At 45.9% G+C, this 18,940-nt stretch overlaps 1 protein-coding gene across 1 annotated transcript in view; it reads left to right on the forward strand.

Moving 5' to 3' along the window:
* The window catches only part of LOC144768642 (tumor necrosis factor receptor superfamily member 12A-like), a 45,220-nt gene extending 28,978 nt beyond the window's left edge, over positions 1-16,242 (forward strand). The window contains exons 4-5 of the mRNA XM_078652452.1: positions 10,637-10,694; positions 12,128-16,242. Of these exons, the coding sequence (XP_078508578.1) occupies positions 10,637-10,692 (56 nt within the window). The 3' untranslated portion in view covers positions 10,693-10,694; positions 12,128-16,242. The remainder of the gene's footprint in view (positions 1-10,636; positions 10,695-12,127) is intronic.
* The last annotated feature ends 2,698 nt before the right edge of the window (positions 16,243-18,940 follow it).

Consider the following 18,940-nt stretch of genomic DNA (forward strand, 5'->3'; position numbering starts at 1 on the left):
CGAAACAGCCACGAGGAATGAACTTTGGAGAGGATCTCCACATACATCTAGAGTGAATATGAACTGCAGCGAGATCAAAATATGGGATAAGGGTACTATACCCGACATTTCAAAAGACTGTGAACTTTTGAACAACTTGAAAAACTGAGATCTTGTGATAAGTTATGAAACTCAAGACGCCCTCAAGTGAAAACAACTATGGACGTTAAGTACTATACTTTTGTAAACAGAACACACTAGTCCTTTTTCTATTTTTATCATTCTTTTAATTATGTTTGCTTCGAAAAACTACATATCCCACAATGCCACTTTAAGGCTCATGTGGGCCAGTATAAAGAGAGAAAGCAAAAAGGGACTTGCTGACCGTGAGAAAAGCCGTGAGGCTGAAACGCGTCGGTGGAGTGTTGGTGAAATAAATAACTTCAAATAAGTATCCGGTTGTGCCGCCTTTCTTGTACTTAAAAAAAAAAAATATATATATATATATATATTACCTACTGGCGGTCGCCAGTAGGTATATATAGTTAGGATTTTTTCTCTATGGGATTTTTGAAAATTCTATGTCTAATAACTTTGGCGTTTGTGGACGGAATTGGCTGAAATTTTCAGGAAAATGGAACATTTTGTTTGTGAGCAGCCCCTGAAAATTTGGGGGGGGTTCATCAAGGGGGGGCCGAGAAAAAAGGGGGGTCCCAAAACGCGTTTTTCCCATGTTAATTTCCATAGGGCGGTTGGCCTCACTTTTAGCCCGAACGGCTGAATGGATTTGCACGAAACTTGGCAAAATTGTAGGGACTGGTAGCCCGATGTGCCTTTGCTAGGTCTCAATATATGTGCTCCAGTGGATTTTGAGAAATTAACGTTCAAAAAAATATATATATCTGTGACAGCGTCCCGGGTAGCGCTCCGTTTCGCGTACTTTTCGCGTTACGGAGCTTTGCGAAGCGAAGCTGATTGGCTCTCCGGTGTCTGTAAACATTCCAAACAGTCCGTAGCGGCCGCCATCTTGTCTCTCGGTAGGATCGAGAGACAAGAGGAGGCCAAAGCGAAGGGGCAAATGACCATAAGGGGGCATAGTAGATCCTCCCTGACCCCCTAGGTTTGATGTGGAGGTTTTAAAAGGGCCCCGCGGGGCAAAAAAAAAAAAAATAATAATAATCGAACGGCTGAATGGATTTGCATGAAACTTGGCAAAATTGTAGGGACCGGTAGCCCGATGTGCCTTTGCTGGGTCTCAATATATGTGCTCCAGTGGATTTTGAGAAATTAACGTTTAAAAAAAGATATATATCTGTGACAGCGTCCCGGGTAGCGCTCCGTTTCGCGTACTTTTCGCGTTACGGAGCTTTGCGAAGCGAAGCTGATTGGCTCTCCGGTGTCTGTAAACATTCCAAACAGTACGGAGCGGCCGCCATCTTGTCTCTCGGTAGGATCGAGAGACAACAGGAGGCCAAAGCGAAGGGGCAAATGATCATAAGGGGGCATAGTAGATCCTCCCTGACCCCCTAGGTTTGATGTGGAGGCTTTAAAAGGGCTCCGCGGGGCAAAAAAAAAAAAAACATCGTTTTTTTTTCGTGGGGTGCGCCCGGTTCGCGTAACGGGAAGCGGACTGGGGAGCGTACTACAAGGAAACAAGAATGATTGACTTTTAACTTATTGTATGTTTATAGACTTTTTTTTTTCTTTTTTTTCTGCTGAGTGACGTCTCGGCCTATCTCCACGGGATGCAGTCCCTACCATCTCGGCGTTTAAGCCGAGGGGGACCGGTAGTGTGGGAGAGATAACGTTTGTTAACGTTCGATTCGAAGGAAATCAGGAAGTGTTGATAAACATTGTCTGCGCCATCTTGCCTTTTTTCAAATGCCACACTTTTGTCGTGCACGGCAGCCATTTTAGATGCCTTGACCAGACCCACTCTCTGCACGCTGTCGATCCTTAGCATGGCTCCCCACCCTCGCAAGCATCTCCCCCAGGCACTGGTCACCCCCGCTCTCTGTCTTATGCATGGGCAATAAACCTCCCCCCATCTGCGCTGCTCTTCCCTGAGAATCACACCCTGTGCCCGCCCGACACCTCCCTTTCGCCCTATTCACTACCGCACCCTCTGAAACTCCTCTTCCTCTGTGTCCGATTGTCCAGGCCGGTCCCAGGCTATCACCTAGCCCTGCAGATGTAGTTTATGGCCCCAGTTGTAAAGAATCACCCCTCTTCAAAGGAGTTACAGTAGATCAAGGCCCCCACCCGATGAGATCCGTCACACCACACGTGTTCCTACTATCTGAAAACCATCCTGTATTGTGATTGGGGAGGGGACCGAGCCTGAAGCGGAAGATTCGAGGGACGCCTCTTTGTACATCAAAGTTTTTACAATTATGTGTCACATTAAAAATATATAGCACTCCAACAAAGTAGTAGGATTATAAAACTTTAATAACTTATAAATATATACAACGCAACAAAAACAGTAAGAACATTTAAACATTTTTAGGAAAAAAGAAGCAACAATGGTCAGTAGCTGTGTTTTGTGCGAATAGTCCCAAGGCAGCACAACGTGCTGAGTTCTGGACGGCACCCAGGGGATGTTGCCTGGGTGGCGCACTGGTTTTGGGTATCCTACAATGCAGCTCCGAAAAACGGCGTGGGGCGTCCCGGGGGGTGGCCTCGTCAGTAGCGGTCTGTTGTGCGAATAGTCCCAAGGCAGCAGTACGCGCTGAGATGTGGATGGCACCCAGGTGATGTCAAGTAAGTTGCCGCACTGGTTTTGGTATCCTACAATGCTGCTCCGAATAACGGCGTGGGGCGCCCCGGGGGGGGGGGGGGTGAGGTGGCGTGAACGGGCCTCCCCAGGTGGAGGCTCGTCTGCTGTAGTGGGGCGCCCCTTTACCGTTTCAGTTGCCATTCCGCCCGCTTTTGGTACACTGTGCCAAAATCCGCCATTCAGCTGAGTTGCGCCCACTCTTGCGGTGCAGCGATAGGCGGCTGCCACAGGACTCTCAAAATGGCGGCAGGCTCTTTCCTTTTTGGGCCTGGTCCACTGAAATGGCCCTGGGACACCTTGGAAATCGGACGCTTGTCTGCTAGGTCTTGGACCCCATTCTCGAAAGCGTCCCCTCAGCCTTGAAGATTCTACAAAAGTCTTGGGGGCCCCCGACTCCTGCAGGCTTCCGGTGGGGAGCGGCTGCCATGATTGCTCGCGGAATGACCACGACGGAGCCACGAGATGGTGGTGCTTTCATGCTGACGCCAGCTTCAGTCTGAAACATCCAGAAACAAGGTGGGGCTTTCATCGTTTGGGAAAAAAAAAAGTTTTCATCCAATGAAAAGTGTTATTTTTAGGTCATATGATCAAGCCTTCCATCATTAGGAAACCAAAAGTAAAATGAACCAATGAAAAGTTTTATAAACAAGTCACATGGCCTGTTATGCGGCATAGGGTATAAAAAGCGTAGAAAATCCGTTGGCACGTGAGGCGGCGTCAGTAGCGGACCGATGTGCGAATAGGCCGAAGGCAGCACAACGCGCCAAGATCCGGATGGCACCGAGGTGGTGTCCACCAAGTTGCCGCACTGGTGTGGCCATCCTACAAAGCTGTGCCGAAAGTCGGCGTGGGGTGCCCCGTTGGCCTGTGAGGCGGCGTCAGTAGCGGACCGATGTGCGAATAGGCCGAAGGCAGCACAACGCGCCAAGATCCGGATGGCACCGAGGTGGGGTCCAGCAAGTTGCCGCACTGGTGTGGCCATCCTACAATGCTGCGCCGAAAGTCGGCGTGGGGCGCCCCGTTGGCCTGTGAGTTCGCGTCAGTAGCGGACCGATGTGCGAATAGGCCGAAGGCAGCACAACGCGCCAAGATCCGGATGGCACTGAGGTGGGGTCCAGCAAGTTGCCGCACTGGTGTGGCCATCCTACAATGCTGCGCCGAAAGTCGGCGTGGGGCGCCCCGTTGGCCTGTGAGGCGGCGTCAGTAGCGGACCGATGTGCGAATAGGCCGAAGGCAGCACAACGCGCCAAGATCCGGATGGCACCGAGGTGGGGTCCAGCAAGTTGCCGCACTGGTCTGGTGTGGCCATCCTACAATGCTGCGCCGAAAGTCGGCGTGGGGTGCCCCGTTGGCCTGTGAGGCGGCGTCAGTAGCGGACCGATGTGCGAATAGGCCGAAGGCAGCACAACGCGCCAAGATCCGGATGGCACCGAGGTGGTGTCCAGCAAGTTGCCGCACTGGTGTGGCCATCCTACAATGCTGCGCCGAAAGTCGGCGTGGGGCGCCCCGTTGGCCTGTGAGGCGGCGTCAGTCAGTGGGGGCTGTTTGAGGATCTGACTGCATTGGAAAGCAATGTGATGCTGTGCGTCGCCCCCAAGATGAAGGTTCCTCGGCTGCAGTGGGGCGCCCCTTGGTGTTTCACTCGCTATGCAGCTGAGTTGCGTGCGTACTTGCGGCGAATAGGCCGAAGGCAGCACAACAATATTTTCGGAATGGAAGACACCACAAGGCGCTGAGATTCGGTTGGCACCGAGGTGGTGTCTAGCAAGTTGCCGCACTGGTGTGGCCATCCTACAATGCTGCTCCGAATAACGGCGTGGGGTGCCCGAAGGGGGGGGGAAGGCGGCGTGAACGGGCCTCCCCAGGTGGAGGCTCGTCTGCTGTAGTGGGGCGCCCCTTTACCGTTTTAGTTGCCATTCAGCTGAGTTTCGGCCGCTCTTGATGCTACAGCGACAGGCGGCTGCAACAGGACTCTCAAAATGGCGGCCTGTTCTTTGGATTTGGGCCTGGTCCACTAAAATGGCCCTGGGACACCTTAGAACTCGGACGCTCAAATTTTTTTTCCTTTCCTCTACATGCAAAAAAGGTAAATGCCCGGTACGTTACCTGCCTCATCTGCCACGATGTACTCTCCAGAGGAACCGAAAAAATATATAGTTATGGTAATTATACCATGCATCGTCATATGGAGAGGTGGCACCGATTAATTATAGTGCTGCACAAAAGAGAGATTTGGAGGAGAACCCCCGATCTGCCAGTACATTCACCAAAGAAGTGGCACTGACAGCATCAGAGGCAAGGGAAACGGTCCCAAATATTTAGAAGAACTTTGGAAAGATTAAAATGACATGTTTAGATTGTGGCAAATTAATTTCATGTGGACAGATGAGTGTTACTCTAATAAATACAGCATATGAACATCATCATAGTCGATGGTTGGTGGAGACATTTTGACTATATCCTGGACCTGCCCGTCCTCGCCCAAAATGGCGCCGGAATAAATGGGACTCGTAACTCCTTGTTGTGTACTGGTTGCACAACCTTGATATCACGAGATACGTATGCAGTTTTGAAGCACATGGCGGGCGGGGACGAGAATTGATTGAATATTTCGACATCCCTATTGATATTAAGTTCTGATGTGTTATTGATTACTGTACTATTGAAAGTTCGAATTAACGTCACCCATGGTACTTGCCCGCAAATGTATATCTAGATAATTTTATTGTAACTGGCCCTGTCGTATTTTAATTATAAAATGTACGTCCACCGATTCCGCAACTATTAGACACCTTAGTTCTTGCAACCTAATGGCCCGCCCGTTACGTTCCTCTACAGTGTAAATGTCTACTCATCATATACGATTACAGTTTGCTCCGTGGCCGGCCCACGTGGTTATAGGCCCGTATTTGTATACTGACATTTTCACAATAAAGGTTTTTAAAAGAAAACATGGTAGTAGTATTTACATTGGTAAAGTTTTTAATAATAGTCACTGTTTTAGAATCAGTAAAAGGCAAGTGAAATAAAGCAGTCCAATTACATGAAGGGTAAAAGGTATAATACGCAGGAACGCAGTAAAGATAAATGGTCAAGGGCTGTTGTGTTTTCTACTCCTGCAACATAAAGTGATCGATAAGAATCTGATATTCAGGCGTATCGGCGACTAAGACAGCAGGCCGAGCCTCTTTTGCTCAACGGCTCCGTCATGGGACGAAGAAACGCCCTTTTTCTCGAAAAAGGAATATATTTTACTTGCAGAACAGTTGTAAATTTTCCGGGAAAGTACATTAGCCTGGAACATTATAACATATGTTTAAGAAAAAATAATGTTCGAAAGTAATAAAAAGCGTAATTTTTAGGTCATATGACCAAGCCTTTCATCATTAGAATAAGAAAAGTAAATGAACCAGTGAAAAATTTTATTAACAAGTCACATGACCTGTTATGCTTACGTTACGCGCTGCGCGCCGCGCCCCGGATCGCTTCCGGGAAGCTGCGCTTCGCGCACCGGAGCACTTCCGGATGCGCTAACGCGGCGCGTCATATGACGCATTACGCGACAACGCAGGTCCAGAATATAGTCAAAATGTCTCCACCAACCAGCGGTCGGAACACAACCCCTTTCAGCAGGCTAAATAGTTCTGTTAAATGACAACAGAAGGGACAGGCAACAAGAACCATCAGTCAAAGAGGGGAGGGCAAGTTCTTCTCTACCGGGTCACGTTGGGGCGCTACCGGAACTGATCGAATTGGTAGTCTACAGTGTTTCTGGATGTTTCAGACTGAAGCTCGCGTCAGCATGAGAGCACCACCATCTCGTAGCTCCGTCGTGGCCATTCCACGAGCAATCATGGCAGCCGCTCCCCACCAGAAGCCTGCGGGAGTCGGGGGCCCCCAAGACTTTTGTAGAATCTTCAAGGCTGAGGGGACGCTTTCGAGAATGGAGACCAAGCCCTAGCAGACAAGCGTCCGAGTTCCAAGGTGTCGCAGGGCCATTTTAGTGGACCACGCCCAAATCTGAAGAGCCGGCCGCCATTTTGAGAGTCCTGTGGCAGCCGCCTATCGCTGCACCGCAAGAGCGGGAGCAACTCAACTACATGGTGAGCGAGACGCTGTAGTCGAAAGAGCGGGCGGTAAACAGCTGAATAGCGGAAGAGGCACAGTGTAGCAAAAGCGGGCGGAATGTCAACTGAAATGGTAAAGGGGCGCCCCACTACAGCGTGTCTTTAGGTGAAACGGATTGTGGGACAAGGTCAAGAATGGAAGAGTCACCAAAAGGCAAAAAGTTCCGCTTGACCCCGGGAGCCGGCCACCTATGTCGGGGGCGATCTCAGGCCACACCAGGGCAACACGACTTGGGGAGGGGGCCGGAGCCAAGCGCCCCCTCAGAGTCCGCGCCATCACACCGTCCCTCGGGGGCCTCCGTCAAGCGGTTCAGGGTGGCACCGCATCACATTGTTTTCAAATGCAGTCACGTCCTCAAACAGCCCCCACTTACATTGAGAATAGTGAAGCTGTAGCAAGTGCAAATAAGCTTCAGACAGTGTTACAAGCACTCCTCAAAACTTTGAACTATCAGAGTGCATGAGTTTCATGCTCGATCGATTGAGCTAGCCGGATCGGGCACCAAAAAGTATAAAATAGTTATGTAAATAGTTATTTAATAAAATGTTTTACCCTGTTACTTTGCTGGTGTGTTGTATATATTTGTAATATTTGCATAGAGTTTATCGTTATTTTGGGCGGGGTGGGTGGCGGAGCCGAGCTGTCTTGCAGCCATCATGGTGTGGAGCTCAGTTCATCTCACTAGTTTCGTATTTCTCATGAGGGGTTGTTCCTAATGTTTCTATTTTAGCGAGGTCAAAAAGAGATCCCATTAGTGGCCTACTGATTTTGCTCGATTCCTTTTGTTTTTTTACACGATTTTTCACTATCTGCAAAGACTAAACAGAGTATTGCGACTCTGTGCTTGTTTGTAAATAGAGAATGAACCAAAGAGAACCAATTCTAAAACAGTAAATGCTTGGATAACAATCAATCAAATGGAGAGAGAAGCAGGCACGACGGATTACAACGGGGGCAAAGGCCTGCGTTAACTACCCTTCACTATCTGCAAAGAGAGAGTACTCCTAATAGAAATGAGGGGGAGGGGGGGGCAGCATTCAAAGCAGATCAGTGTGCATAAACACGAAAATGTTTTTACTTACCATGTACTTGACATTCGACAGCTTATGATATTTGCTATTAAAAAACCATTGAAATTCACTGAAAAAACCATAGGTTAGAGACCATATATAGTTAGGAATTAGCATTTAAAAAACCTTGAAAATTCACTGAAAAAACCATAGGTTATAGACCATATATAGTTAGGAACCAGCATTTAAAAAACCTTATTTTACTCACACAAAACCATTGAAATTCCATATATAGTTAGTTGCACTAACTATATATCGCGCACCCGCAATTCACTGCTGATGATGTCATATATTACATCATTCATGACATGGTCAGTGACATCACTGATGACATCACTGATGACATCTCAAATGACATCACTGATGACATCTCAAATGACATCACTGATTACATCACTGATGACATCTCAAATGACATCACTGATAACATCTCAAATGACATCACTGATGACATCTCAAATGACATCACTGATGACATCACTGATGACATCTCATTTGACATCATTGGTCACATCACTGATGATATCATTCATGTGACAATACAATGCATCTCCTCACACTTTCATATAACCTCTGTTACACCCAGTGTTAAATACAGAGTATAATTTTTTAAACCATTGACACACCAATACTAGTTACTACATACGCACTCACTGATTCCTATGTTTACACAAACACTCACTCATTCACCCATACAATCATTCATACATACAATCACTCATCTTTACAACACTATCATATGCACTCATACACCTATACAGACACTCACACTCTGCCACTCATCCATGGAGTTACTCACACACCTAGTCAGTCCTGTAAAGAATCAATCACACTTCCATTTTCTAATCTATACAGTTAAACATAGAGCACCTTACATTTTCAAACATATACTAACACATACTTACTCTCTTATACAATCATTGATACAAGTACACATTGATCTGCACAGAGTCACACACCTCCCAGCCAGCCACACACACACTCAGTCTCCCATACAAATACTTGGGCAATCAATCAATAACCCATATAGTTACTCATATAGCTACTGATCAACACATGCAGCAGTTTAATGAACAAAACACATAATGATGCACAAATTAAGACAGTTTAGTCACTAACCCATGCACTCAGTGAGACACATTTAATCACTCACTCATACATTCAGTCATGCACCTACTAAATCCTTCGTCCAGACACTTATACATCTACTCATTCTTCGATATGTAAGACATATTTTAACTTTACAGAAACATACAGTCACTGGATGTTGTCATCAGTGATGTCATCAGTGATGTCATTTGAGATGTCATCAGTGATGTCATCAGTGATGTCACTGACCATGTCATGAATGATGTAATATGTGACATCATCAGCAGTGAATTGCGGGTGCGCGATATATAGTTAGTGCCACTAACTATATATGGAATTTCAATGGTTTTGTGTGAGTAAAATAAGGTTTTTTAAATGCTAATTCCTAACTATATATGGTCTATAACCTATGGTTTTTTCAGTGAATATATATATATATATTTTAGTGGTATAAAGTTCAAACTTAAACTACAATTTAATTTTCTACAAATAACTTATTAGGCTCCTAAGAGAATTGGGCAAACTATACACTATATCCAGTGGGCAGTATGTCTTGACCTGAAGTATGGAAGTGTTGAAGTGAGGTTCTGTCACATAGTTGGGAGCTGTCCTATTGTGGAACCATAATGCGGGATGCAACCCTGGTCTGCTCTGTGGTGGCTGGTGGCCGATTTGATGAAACCAGAGGCATCTTTATTTCCATTAATGGCTTGCACTAAAAATCTAGCAGCAGATTCATGCATTAATACTTGCAAAAAGGCGGATTGCAATGGGCAGGAAGGAGGCACAGCCCATGAGATAACACAATGGATATATGAATTATGTAAATGGTCGAAGATTGAACATATCATATTACAAACTGAAGAAAGATACTGGATCATTCACACAGCATTGGCCCAGCCCTGCAACACATTGGTGGAAATATTTATTGCCAAGAGAAATGACGATAGGCCCCTTAAATCCCTAGCAGGGAAATATGTGGAGGGTCATATATGTGTGTGAGTGATACATAATTGGCACGTCCAACTAATGACTAGAATTAGATTTCTGTCTGTTCAGCAAGCATTGGACAGGGAGTGGACAATTATAGTTAGGAATGGCTAGATAAATGATCACATTGGATGAGACCTGACTTGGTGGTGCTAAAAGGTCTCCGGGCAGAAGAAAACTAGTAATTAACAAAGAGGGATCCCAACGTTGTAACGAATGTAAAACAAGAAAAAAATTTTAAGGGACTTTGAATATATAAATTTAAGGATGTTTTAATTAAAAAAATTATAAACCGTTAATTAAGGACTGTGGGGTAAGATAGACAGGATAATGAATAATAAGAGAGATAATAACAAATAAGATTACTTATGTACTTTATAAAGCTGTCCCATACAGTTATGTTGATTTTGCTATATCCGGAATGGATCTAGCAAAACCAATAAAACTGTTATTAAATAAGAGAGTATATCAGGTGTCCAATAATTGCCTTCTACAAACGAAAATAGAATATCACTCTTGGTTCCCAAGCGCCATTTTTCAGAGCAAAAAACATAGGCGTCCATCTGTTGCGGTCAAATTAAAGTGTTCCTTTCTCTTTCAGCTCCTATTGAGGAGACCGGCAGACCTCACTCGGCCGAGGAAGCCCTGCTCAATTGAAGGTATGGCTTGAAGCGCAGAAAATAAATCCCTCAAAACCACGACTTTACACACTGAGGTGGAATCGCATTTGTGCCTTACCCCACTGGTCGTATCCTCTTTAAAGGATTTGCTTTGCCTATGCTGTTGGTCTCATACCTCTCAATGCCAACTCAAATGTAACAATGCCCATTTTTCTCCTTATCACTAGCCTCAACTGCTTTAGGCGAATCCCACTTACTACTACATTAGCAGCCACACAAACTTTAGTGGCGCCTAACTCCCTCCCATACCTTTGTGTCATACACCTAAATAGAGCTTCACTCATTCTCACTTTACTGGCCTCATACACTTCAACATTGTCTCACTTATGCATATACCAGTGGCTGCATACAGCTCAAGGGAGTCCATTCCTTTATCAGACATTTCATACCCTTGATGGAATTTCAGCCGCTCTTATTATTGGCCTCCTACTCCTCAATCAAATCTGTTGTCTCACTCATTCTCACATCACATTCCCGCACACCTCAATCAAGTGTCACTTTATTTTACATCAATATCCTCATAAACATCAATGAAGCCTGCTACTCCCACATCACTGACCTCCCATTCATTAGCTTTCTCAATCATTTCTCCATCACTAGCTTCATAGACTTCAGTGGATTCTCACTCATTCCTACCACTGGCCTCAAGAACTGTGGTGAAGTCTACCTCGCAGTATTGTACATGCTGATCTTCTTTTTTTTTGGGAGGGTGAGAGGGGGATTGATGCTGGATTTCCCCCCGAAGTTGTGAAAAGGACACAACAACTCCACATACTCACACTAAACACCATTTGGCACCTCGCCACCCGCCGCGATCACTGTTTCCCCCAAAAAGCTGAAAAACACATCAGAGAGCAAGAGCCTTGTCTAGAAATGACTGCCTCTCTTTTTCCTTTGGAGAAATTAAATCCAGCTGCTTTCCAAAGAAAATATGAGTAAGTGCCGGCAGCGGACACACCCCAGACGGACCATAACGTCACGGAAAGACGGCGCGGGCAGAGCTCCTGCATCCCTTAGCCCATGGCACCGACCCAAGAGCTGAGCTGCTTTAATGAGAATCATGGCTGCTGGCTGTTTGTCCGCCGCTCTGTTCTCACAGCCCTGGGAGGTCCCAGGTGGTGTCTGGCCAAGCCCTCGCTACCGGGTTCTAGGTGTTAGGAAAAGGACGGACCAGCAGGAGATCAGTGACTGATCTCTGTATAGAGAATTTCCAGGGATTGAAGAGGACTTTTACTCTCTCAGTCCTCAAATAGGTCACCTCGAAGAAGACACAACTTTTATTAAATTGTTTTGGGTGGGAGAACCACTGTGGCTGTTGTTCTATGTGCACATCTCACCATAACTGTTGTCGTGTATCATACACATGGCTCCTGTATCACACCTGCCTAAAACTCAATTCTTCTCCTTTCTAGGTTAAGGATGGTTGCCGAAAAGACAACTGGTGATAAATTCTGTTTCTTGACCTCCAGCATGGAAAGAGCGCTCTGATGGACAATGTTGAATCGCAGCTTCTGATGGAATCTACTCAGGCGGATCTCTGCCCATGGGGACTTAACTTTGTGCCACCGCGGAGAGTAAAGAATGCTGCCATGCAAGTGGAGGGAACGCTAAAACATCGGACTTTCTGCCCCACTGGCAGATTTATTTTTATTTTTTTCAAATAGTAGAGTTTTTTAATATATATATTTATAATATATATATTGAGTGGGAGTAGGACCATGAGTCCAGTTACTTAAATATTGAAAGATTAAATTACTTGGCGCTATTAGCTGGGAAAGGGGGGAAATGCACTATTTTGCACATTTTAATGCACTGGCTATATCTTTCAAGATGAGTGTGAAAGTGGGGGTGGGGCAGTGCCATGCACAATTTTCAGCCTTCAAGCCAATATCTCCTACACCCCCACAAGGTCAGTTGTGAGGGATCTAAAGATCTGCAAAGTGCTTATAACTTTGTTCTATGCCTTGTCTGTACAATACAGTTGCTTTCTGGGCTTCCACTCCTTATATAGCTGATCAAGATTTCCTTGCCACCTCCCACCCCTATGGCTTCTCTTCACCCCTGAATTCCTCAAATGTTCCAGAAAATTCGGGGGCGATCTGTCCATTTTCAAACATTGAAAAGCTGCAAGTGCCTTTTTTAATCGATTTTTAAATCGCTCTAGAAAACAACGGGAAATGATTGAAGAAAGCAGCCTGGAACAAAGTAAACAGGGGTGTCTTTTTCTTTATTTAGGATTTTGTGAGCAAGTTGTATCGTGTTCAAATACAAATATCCCGCTCTCTACATCACTGAGTGTATGCACAAACTCAAAGGCGTGCTATAGCCTCGGACTTCCATTTAAGTGAAACGTTGCGTTTTGCTACTTCCTTTTATTTCACAAAATCACCTGTGCTCATGAAGATCGGTAGGATGAGGACATGGTATTTCTCAGGTTAGACATTCTGTCTGATTTGCTAAGCTTCATTCCTCAGCTCTGCTGGATCTTCAGCGGAACATGCTTCCCTGGAAAATCTGGCTTCTGCAGATAACCCTAATGAATGACTGTCCCTGTTACTAAAGTTAACCGGGCCTATCAGTCCCACGTCGGTGGCTCTGCCCTTCTCAGAAGAGAGATACCTTCACAGCCCTCTTACCCACCATGACCCTCCATCGACGCACCATTTCAGTATTAATAAAAATGAATGGTATTAAATATTAGACCTTTCCAGATCTTCTCAGGTGATGGGGGACCGCGAAAGTAAAAAAGTAGGCAAAAACAGTGCATCTCCATTAGCTCTTTGTTCTCTCTACGTCTTCCTTACTCCACCGTCTCTCTTAGGGCATGTTGACGCAGCATTAAGCCAGGACTACCAATAAGAGAGTCAAAGGGTGCTTTAGTAGGACAGGTCTAAGGCTACATTTCAAACACTACATTTTCTACAGTCCCCACCTTGCTAATGCATTGGATTTATCTATCCCCTCCCATCCTTTTGTCGCTCCCGATTCGTGAATTCTCCAAACCAATCAAACACTTAATCTAGTCTAATCATATCTCCTCTCCAACCCCAATCTTTCAAAATCCCAAACTGTTGCTCTCCATGCCACTCCCTTTTTCACTAAAGATCTGCCAGTCCCTCCCCTTTTTGATGTGACTGCCTGCACTCCAACCCCTCTTTCTAGCTGCAGGTGTCCACCCAGCGACACCTAGTCTTTTTGGACTAGTGCATCACCCCTGTCTTTTTCTGGACAACGTCTTTCCTTTTGTTGCAGTGAGAAACCTGCATTCCCAAGAAAGCGGCCATCCTAACCATAGGTTGAACTGCACCAGAAGAAAAACCTCCTCTGCCCCCCACCCACTAACTTATGCCCCCCCCCCGCCGCCTGCTCAAGCTACCTCAATAATTAAATCCTTCAAGGAAACCTGAAAATGGGAAGGGACGGCAGGAAACAACCAAAACACTAACTCTCCCATAGGATCCCACCAGGGAATAAGGACCCCCTTAATACCTGACTGACTACCTACCTATGACCCACCCATAAGTTAGTCTGACCTTCCTATTACTGCCTGGACCACGCCACGTGCCAAAGGATCCCGGGGCGAGATGTTCTAAGGAATTCTCTCTCTACGGGCAGCCCATTCTCTCACCTTCAGCCCTCCCACTAGACTTCCTCTATCTACTGCACAGTGGCAGCTGCTGCACAGTCTTGGTAAGGGGGTGGGGGAAAGGTATAGGTTGTGCTTACCATTCAGGGTTTTATAGCATTGGTATTCTTCGATTTTAATCCCCAAAATGTACTATCTTGTTCTCACCCATTAACGAAAGGCCGCTGTCCATACCCTGGTGCTAATGCTTTAAGATTTCCACCCAGGCTACTGTGATCACCTAGAAGCCTTACTTAGTCCATGGTTGCTACACTCTGCTCCCCCCCTGCCACACACATCACAGTTGGGACAGTACTGCCAGAAAGGGGGAGCATCACCCTTCTAATAAGAACTCAAGTTCGAACTTTAAATTTATTTCACATTCCTCAAAAATACTCCTTGTAATTTGGAGCAAAGAGGGAGTTGACCTATGTATGTCAAGTCAAAAACGAAACATAACTGAAACTTTGGGTTTTTTGGATTTGTTTACTAACCTGAGTTGTTATGCTAAGATGGTAAGCATACCATGTTTTAAAATCCCTAAATCAACTTATCCCAATACGTTTGATGCATAATGGTGGCAAATAATGATTTAGCAGTGCCTCATAGTACACCAACTGTCAAAGGTTGGTGTTTAGCTGCTTTAAAATGCTTTTCATTAAACGTGAAGTGCGCAGCACCATGGACTGTATAAAAACAAACATGAAAAGCAGGGATCTGTGTGTGTGTGTGTGAGCGTGTGGATGCACAGATGTCTCAAGAGCAGGTTTAAAAATGTAAATAGGTGCAAATAGTGTACATGTATATGAATTAATATTCTTAATTATATGCAGGAGATGTCTCTACCAGAAATCTTCTGTACCCATAAGGAATAGTTAGTAAATCCATGGTGACAAAGCAGATTCACTTGCCTGCTATTCATCGGGTCACCACTGCAGAAACCCCGCCTGGGGAAAATGTGGCACCTATGTTTCTTGTACTGAAAGTCGATGGAACAATAAGGCTGCACATTGATGTACATATTTTTAAGTAGGCCTGCTGGCACTTCATGAGACTGATATGTACATACTTTGAAATGAATGCTAAGGGGTATGTGTGTTCTTTTAGTGTGCACCATTTTCTATATATAATGCTGTAAATATGTATGATATGTAAATAAATGTTAAATCTCAACATCTGTCATGGTAGGGAGACTTCTCTTGAGCAGAGATCCTGACAACTCTGCCATGTCCATTTGTTCACATCCACTCTTCCAATAGTGCTGGGGTAATCGTGACATGGACACAGTTGTTTGAGGGTGCCTGGACTAATACCTTACTGCCTCTGCATCACCTGCAGTCTCCTTATTTTCAAACGAGGCTGGAACCCTGCTATCCGCAGTTCTGCATCAAAACCATTTTCGGAATTCTGAGGTATGGTTCTACTGCTAAAGAGCCCCGAAATTCTTTGAAAAGCAGTTGAACAAAGTACAGGTCAAAAAGTCATACACCGCATCATTGAGCAGATATGACTCTTTCACAAACCCCTCACTGACATTTGCTCACGCACACACCCGGGTGTACATAAAATATATGAATGACAAAACCTGGCAATGGCAAGTAAGAGTATGGTGGCTGGGTCACCAGATTTTATTTATCTGCAAGCCAGGCCAGAAACGTAGTCCTTGCAGATAGGCACAGCTGCATGCGCACGGTCACAGAAGCATACAGAACCACACACTTTAAAGTGTAAGCACCGGCCTGGCGCGGGGTTATTTATTATAAACACTATTTGTGTTGTCAAAAAAATATTTTGTGTGGAACCTGGTTGAAGGGTCAGTTGTTCCTGTAGATGTGTGGTTCTGGATGAGTTGATGCTCTCCGCTGCTTTTTAATATGAAAAATAAAAAAATACAAAGATCAACTGAGTCCATTCCTTTCTGACCATCAGACACAATGGGATGCAAGTTGAAGATTTTAAGATGTATAAGCCTTTGTTACGAGTGTTCTGGTTAACTGCGTTGTGTGGTAGCCTCTGTTAACATATACATCAGCGATATGAGATATGCAACATATCAGCATATCAAACCTATTCATTGTGTGTGGGGGTGCCTGGTTGTATTGGTACCTGCAGCTTTTGGTGTCATAAGCAGAACATTTCACATGTTGCTCTCCAAAAACTTATGATGGCATGGTATTTGTCACACCTGAAAAATTCGGACTTGGTGGAATTGGAGTTTATCAGGTGGGATAAATATCACACCAGTTATTTGGCCACAAAAATGGGGACTATAGTGCCATATTACGATCGGCCTGGTGATGGGTTATTATTTATTAAACTAGCAATAACGTGGGATTCATTTGTTTCAGGTGCAATCAATAGTTCCAATTACAGGTTGCACCCACAAAACTGGGCAGTATTTACCGAGAGAAAACTGCAGTGGTTGGTGTTTTCGGAGAAACACATAATTGTGAAATGCTCGGTAACAGACATTACAGCACATATTGCTCTCAATCTCTCAATCTGGTCACTTGTAATCAGCCAGATAGACTCTGGCACAAAGAAAGAGTGGGTTGGGATTAGCCTTCTCCAACTATAAGGAGCTGTATTTTTGGTATTGTGCAAATGTCAAAACTCATGCTCGCTAAGAGCATGAGAAAATGTAAGATGTGGATTTCACAATTATGTAAGGGGTTGGGGTAAGAGCGCTTCACCCTGAAGTGTACCACTGCAGGGCAAGTAATAACTATGAATGCTTCAATTACTTACCGGTAATTGCATTACTCTGAGTCCTACTCCCTCGCTTCCATTCCTTACGCATTTGAGGCATCCCTGCCTCACCAAACACCCATACTACGTGATTTATCACGTGGGTACTATAAGTAGCCCCACGCCCCTCAAACCTCCTGTAATACCACATAGACCCAAACCATACCAAAAGGTTGGCCTGGACCACCAGGGAAGAAGGGAGGGATGTAAGTAATGGAATTGAGGGAGTAGGACTCAGAGTAATGCAATTACCGGTAAGTAATTGAAGCATTACCTCCTCACCCCTCCCTCGCTTCCATTCCTTACGCATTCGAGAAGTACAAAGCCAAACAGGACATCCAAAGAAGGTATGCAAAAACAGGTGTATTAAAAAACACAGACAACAAGGAAAAACCACTATTCGGGAACCATAGTAGAAAGAACCTTGTAACCAAAAACATCAGCACAGTCAACCTCTCGGCCAATCCTGTATTGAGAGGCAAATATCAACCGCGAAGCCCAGGTGGTAGCTCGGCAAAACTCATAAATGGAAGCCCCTTGGACCTCCGCACAGGTCGCCGCCATGGACTGAGTGGAACAACCCCGAACCCCCAAAGGAGAAAGGTGCCCTGCTGCCATGTACGCCATAGAAATCAGAGACTGAACCCAACGACTCAAAGGAGTAAAAGGATGCAAACCCCGATTTACAGGCCCAAAATTAACAAAAAGCGAATCAGAGCGACGGAAAGGAGCGACCCGCTCCAAATAGACCAGGATAGCCCCCGAACATCCAAAGAGTGCAGCCGCACCTCAGACACCGACAATGTGGAACCAAAAAAGGAAGGAAGGACTAACTCCTAATCCCTGTGGAACTGAGAATCCACCTTAGGACGAAAGGAAAGAATCGGTTTCCAAATGATCCTGTCCTCAAAAACACGACAAAAAGGGTGTTTAGAAGAGAGAGCTCCCAGCTCACCCAGGCGGCGAGCAGAGGAATGGCCACCAAAAAGAAGGTATTGATGGACAAAAGGTGCAGGTCAACAGAATTCAAGGGCTCAAAGGGAGGGGTCATCAAAGCATCCAAGACCAGAGACAGATCCCAGGTGGGAATAAGCCGCTGAGGGGTAGGAAGAACATTACCCAAACCCTTAAAAAAGGCGACCAACCAACCCATCAGGAGATTGCCCCAAGAGCTCCGAAAAGCCTTAATCGCAGCCCACTGCAAACGAAGGGAAGAAAACTTCAAGCCCAAGGCAGCACCGCCTTAGAGAAACAGCATCACCTCAAACAAAGAAGAGGAAGCAGGGCCAAACCCTTGTCATGACACCACCGACTGAAAGAACGCCAGTGCCTCAGGTAAGAGTTGTTGGTCGACGGGCGCCTAGCTGCCTGCAGAGTAGAGGCCAAACCAGCCGGAACTCCTTTCACGTAGCAGACCTAAGATTTTAACCTCCAGGCCGCCAAGCCCATTGACCAGAACATCCCGCGCCAACACCAAAGGGGACAGAGACCGAGGCAGCAACCACTCCACCTCCGACCGCCTCTCCACCAGGAGAGGAAACCAGGAGGCATGAGTCCAAGCCAGAGCCACCAGCATCACCGGAGCCCCCAAGGATCCGACCTGCAGAAGGAAGCGGAGAAGAAGGGGGAAAGGAGGTAAGGCGTACAGAAGCCCGAGAGTCCGAGGGCATCCACCGCCCAGGCCGAACCGTCCCGACTGCAGGAGACAAACCAGGCCTCCTTGGCATCGCCCACACACGCAAAGAGGTTCACCACCGGAACACCCCAATGCACAGTCAGATCCACAAACAACTCCCGACTGAGGCAGAAATCCACATAGGACGGGATGGCCCTGCTAAGAGCATCCGCCAGG

The sequence above is a fragment of the Lissotriton helveticus genome, chromosome 7 (genome assembly GCF_964261635.1).
Source record: "Lissotriton helveticus chromosome 7, aLisHel1.1, whole genome shotgun sequence".
In the NCBI taxonomy this organism is placed as follows: domain Eukaryota; kingdom Metazoa; phylum Chordata; class Amphibia; order Caudata; family Salamandridae; genus Lissotriton; species Lissotriton helveticus.